This window comes from Eimeria mitis, genomic scaffold (assembly GCF_000499745.2).
Source record: "Eimeria mitis Houghton genomic scaffold, Emh_scaff1206, whole genome shotgun sequence".
NCBI lineage: Eukaryota > Apicomplexa > Conoidasida > Eucoccidiorida > Eimeriidae > Eimeria > Eimeria mitis.
Window position 1 is genome coordinate 4,219 of NW_013568201.1, and position 4,587 is coordinate 8,805.

At 49.5% G+C, this 4,587-nt stretch overlaps 1 protein-coding gene across 1 annotated transcript in view; it reads right to left on the bottom strand.

Moving 5' to 3' along the window:
* The window catches only part of EMH_0031850 (uncharacterized protein), a gene marked incomplete at both ends in the record, with an annotated part of 2,849 nt that extends 1,568 nt beyond the window's left edge, over positions 1 to 1,281 (bottom strand). The window contains 3 exon segments of the mRNA XM_013494572.1: positions 38 to 762; positions 766 to 851; positions 1,046 to 1,281. Coding sequence (XP_013350026.1) covers positions 38 to 762; positions 766 to 851; positions 1,046 to 1,281 — 1,047 coding nt within the window.
* Positions 1,282 to 4,587: the final 3,306 nt, after the last annotated feature.

Sequence of the window (4,587 nt, forward strand, 5' to 3'; positions counted from 1 at the left end):
CCGGCAGCAAGCGCAGCACAGCAGGCTGACCCCTCACCCCCACTTTCCTTCGTTTCTGCTGCGGCTCTGAAACTGCAGCAGCGGGATCTGCTTCTGCTGCTGCTGCTTCTGCTGCTTCTGCAGCTGCTGATGCTGCTGCTGATGCTGGTGGTGTGTCTGCTGATGTGTCTGCTGCGTCTGCTACCGCTGCAGGCGGCGATCCTTTCGGATCTGCTGCTGCTGCTGCTGTTGCTGCTGCTGCTGCTGGTGCTGCTGCCTTTCCCGTTTCTGTTGGTTTGGGTGGTGATTCAGATGGTGATTTGCGTTGTGGGTCTGCTGCTCCAGGAGCTGCTGCTGCTTTTGTTGCTTCTCCTGCTGCTGCTGCTGCAGCTGCTGCTGCTACTTCTGCTACATCAGCTGCTGCTACTTCTGCTGCTTTTCCCTTCGTTGTCTTTGCTGCTGCTTCGGGGGCTGCAGCAGCCGCGTCACCACCAGACGATCCCCCCGCTGCATTTTGTGTAGCTTTACGCACGCTGGAGTCTGCTGCTGCTGCTGCTGCTGCTTTTGCTGCTGCAGCCTTTGGTGCTGCAGCTGTTGCTGCTGCAGCTGTTGACGCTGCGGCTGTTGGCGCTGCGGCTGTTGGCGCTGCGGCTGTTAGAGTTGCTGCTGCTGGTGCTGCAGCTGTTGGCGCTGCTGGTGCTGGCGCTGCTGCTGCTGGCGCAGCAGCTGTTGTTGCTGCTGCTTCCGTTGGTGCTGCAGCAGTTGCTGCAGCAGTCTTCCCTCCTNTGGCGCAGCAGCTGTTGTTGCTGCTGCTTCCGTTGGTGCTGCAGCAGTTGCTGCAGCAGTCTTCCCTCCTGTTTCGTTTGTTAGGCCTGAATGAACACAAGCAATTCAAGTGTATACTGAAATGAATTATGTATCAGCTGCTACGGCTGGGGTGTATGCAGAAGTAGCAGCGATCCCAGTGCTAAAAAGTACATAAAATAAAATAAAAACCTGTATTCAAGTATTTATGAATGGAATAGTGAGAAAGAACTGAATTAAATATGATATTTCTCGTGTTTACTGCTTACCGCCAGCATATTCAGAAACTTGTTGTTTGTTCACTTGTGAGCGAATCGATGGCTTTTCTGGCGGCTTCGTCTCAGTCGTTGCATTTCCTTTTTCTGTGTCATCAGCTGGCAACGACTTGGTGGAGGATTCCGCGCGATCCGCCAGTCTGCGTTTCGCGTTCAATTCCGATTCAAGTTCAGGAACCGACGGCGGCGGGCAGTCGTTCGGAGAGGAAGCTGCTACTTCCATGGCGCATCGAAAGTCTGTAGTTTAATTAAATAATATTTAAAGAAAAAAAAGGAAAAAAACTACCAACGGATCGCCGGAAATCGCTGGCGCGACGCGTTCAGGTTTCGCATCAAACGCACATGGCGGTCGGTAGGTAAGCAGACGGTGGAAGCCAGAGTGGAATTCAGAAAACAAGAAAAAAACTGAACCATATAAAAACGAAAATAAAATAAAAAAAGGATAAGTTGCAACGAAAAACTCTTGATATTCAACCTAACCGGTATGGTGTGATCGGAAACCTGCGCGAACGNATAAGTTGCAACGAAAAACTCTTGATATTCAACCTAACCGGTATGGTGTGATCGGAAACCTGCGCGAACGCAACTGACCGACGGTGTGCTGTTGTTCGGGTGTACGTACACCTCACGGGCCAACGTCTCCAAGCAAAAAATCTTTCAACTTCTTATGCGATTACTCTTTAATACACTTTAATGGATAACTTTTGCTGCGCCTCTGCAATGCAACCACCCAATGCCATCGGCTGCGCATGCAGAGAAAGCCCCCCAAATGATAATGACTCCACGAACAAAGCGAAAACTCTCGACTTTACATGTTGGATCCAGCTGTCTATGCCTCAATTTAGCGTTAACAATGTAAATCCCTTGCTGCCCCGAACTTATGCAAAAAACAGACGGGGAGAAGGGGGGAGTCTGACGATGGCTGGGACGATAGTTCCCGTCAGCTACGCGGAGAACCGCCATGAACTGCAATAGAGTCAAAACACTCGGGATCAGGGCTGCACCAAAGTGCCGTAGCCCCCCCTTACCAGTCTCCAGGCTACCGGGGCGGAGCAGCAGGAAGGCCCGAAGNCACCAAAGTGCCGTAGCCCCCCCTTACCAGTCTCCAGGCTACCGGGGCGGAGCAGCAGGAAGGCCCGAAGTTGCTGCGATGAAACAGTTGCCTGACACTAGTTGCCATTAAGCCTATACAGACCTCTGCTGCTAGGAAAACACGAATGCAGGCGTACACAAGGATGCAGCTGTAGACGATTGCTAAACACTGACTTCACCCTCACTAGCCAACTCACGTAGAAATAGGCCCACGAGATATACTATGTCACTGTTGGCCCTACTCCCACCTACCCTCGAACAACACACCCTCGTATCCCTATTTGTGTTGGTATGGATAGGTGGACGGATGAGAGGATTGCTACTGAATTTTCTGCTAATACAGCGCGAGTTGTTTATGCTGCTCCATGGGTTTCTCCCCCTGTTTCTTCTGCAGGTGTGCTTCCTCCTTCTGCTTTGCTGCAGTTGTTATTGCCAATCTTACTGCTGATGCTAGTGCTGCTACTTCTACTGTCTCTTCTGCAGCTGAAGCACCTTAGCACCACCACCACCACAGCTTGGCGAGGTGCTGCGAGTCGAGCCATCTCAATTTTAAATTCAAGCTGAGGCTCGTACGCCTGTATATGCTCCAAGAGATGCGGATGTTGTTTTTACACTGCTGCTGTTACTTGCGTAACAGATGCTCTTAGCTGCATTGCTCTGCGGCAGCACGAGCCTGACACAGGTCGCTGCAGCGCACTTTCCTGGGCTCAGACACTTCCAGCTCCGCAGGCAGACGCTACCTGTAAGTAGAGGTGGGGGCATAACGTAGAGCCAGAGAGTGCGTAGCTATAAAGATATGAGCTCTTGTATATATACAAATCATATCAACGGCCCACNTAGAGCCAGAGAGTGCGTAGCTATAAAGATATGAGCTCTTGTATATATACAAATCATATCAACGGCCCACAAAAGTTGTACGCGGATCAAATCTAAGCTAGACTATGAATGTAGCTGCTTGCAGCTTTGGCTGCGGCGGGAACGCGGTAACAAGATAGATATTCATGATGGATTGCTTCGTGCAAGTGATCCAAGTTCTGCTCTTATTCGGATGGTAGCCAGAAAGAATATCCCCAAATTATTGTCTTCGCAAGACCATTACGATGAAGTGCATGCATTTCTCCATCATTTCCGCCGGCGCTCGTTAGGCCTGCTGTTCCTTTCTTCGTGGGACAGTGATATCCCTCCTTTTACAGTAAAGGATAAGATTGTTGTTAACTGAGAGAAGATATGTATTCTCTGACTGCTTGTCAGTGTATATCTGAATGCGTGTTGTCTACTGGGTCACCCACGGAATGCCCAAGATTATATCGTCGTGAGCTAATCCAAAATAAAAGCTCTCTGCCAGTACCAGACACTGCGTTCTATGTTCGTTGCATTTTCCACCCATAGCTTTATCTTTTTTTCTCCGCTGTCTACGACCAGCGAAGCGCAGACTCCGTCAAATTAATAAACAATCTATGTTGCACCTGCTCGCCGTGTCTTCAGAAGTGAGCTCCACTTATCAGTCTGTGTCAAGGATTGGTAGAAGTTTCTAAGCAAAGTGAATTTAGGTAATTAGATAGTTGACTCGGGGCAGTTTCGCGGGTGGGGCTGTCACCTCTTTTGGCATGACCACAGCCCCACGCATCCTTTGGGGATTCAGGACGTTTCCGGATCGCTTTGTTTGTTTTTGTTCGTTTGGGTGGCGGTGCTAGAACCTCCCAGAACACAGTTGGATTTCGCTTCATAAAGATGGTACACTTCTCGATGTGGCGCTCTATCGATAGCTTCCTCTGCTTAGGTTTTTACAGTCCTGGCATAGCATGTTCCCCTGCCGACGTGGCGACAGTCGTACCTCACAACGCGTCTCGCAGTTAGGATACGCTCTGACGAAGTGGTGCCCTGCTCAAATAGACACACCAGTCACCTTCCTCCCCTTTCAATAAAATTTATACCGAGAACAAGCGTATATCTTCGTGCGCAGCTTGAAGGCCAAAGTACACTTCTAGCGAAACAACATATTCCTCCACTGCCCATGTACCATATCAACCGTCATATATAATCCAACAACAGAGAGTGAAGCATTTCACATGAATTCTCTTCGCTGCAAATACATTTTTCAGACGTCTAACAAGCAAATATTGTCATTGCTTCAATGCGACGAGGAGCCCTGCCGTCGCTTGCCTCCTCACTGACCGACAGATCCTAACCAGTATACACTATGCGTGAAGAGAAAGTGGCTGAAGTTTCGATGATATTTTACGGCGAATGTGTAGATTTATTTTTCATTCAACTTTTTGGCTAAGTGCCCTCAATACCTCACACTGCTACACACCAGGCCACCTGGCAGTGGGGGCGCCGTTCGCTGCTCGCCTCTATAACGATAAACATTTCGGGGGCTACCGAGTAAAGCGAGGAACATGAATATTAGCTAAGGAGTGTCATGAACTACAATAGA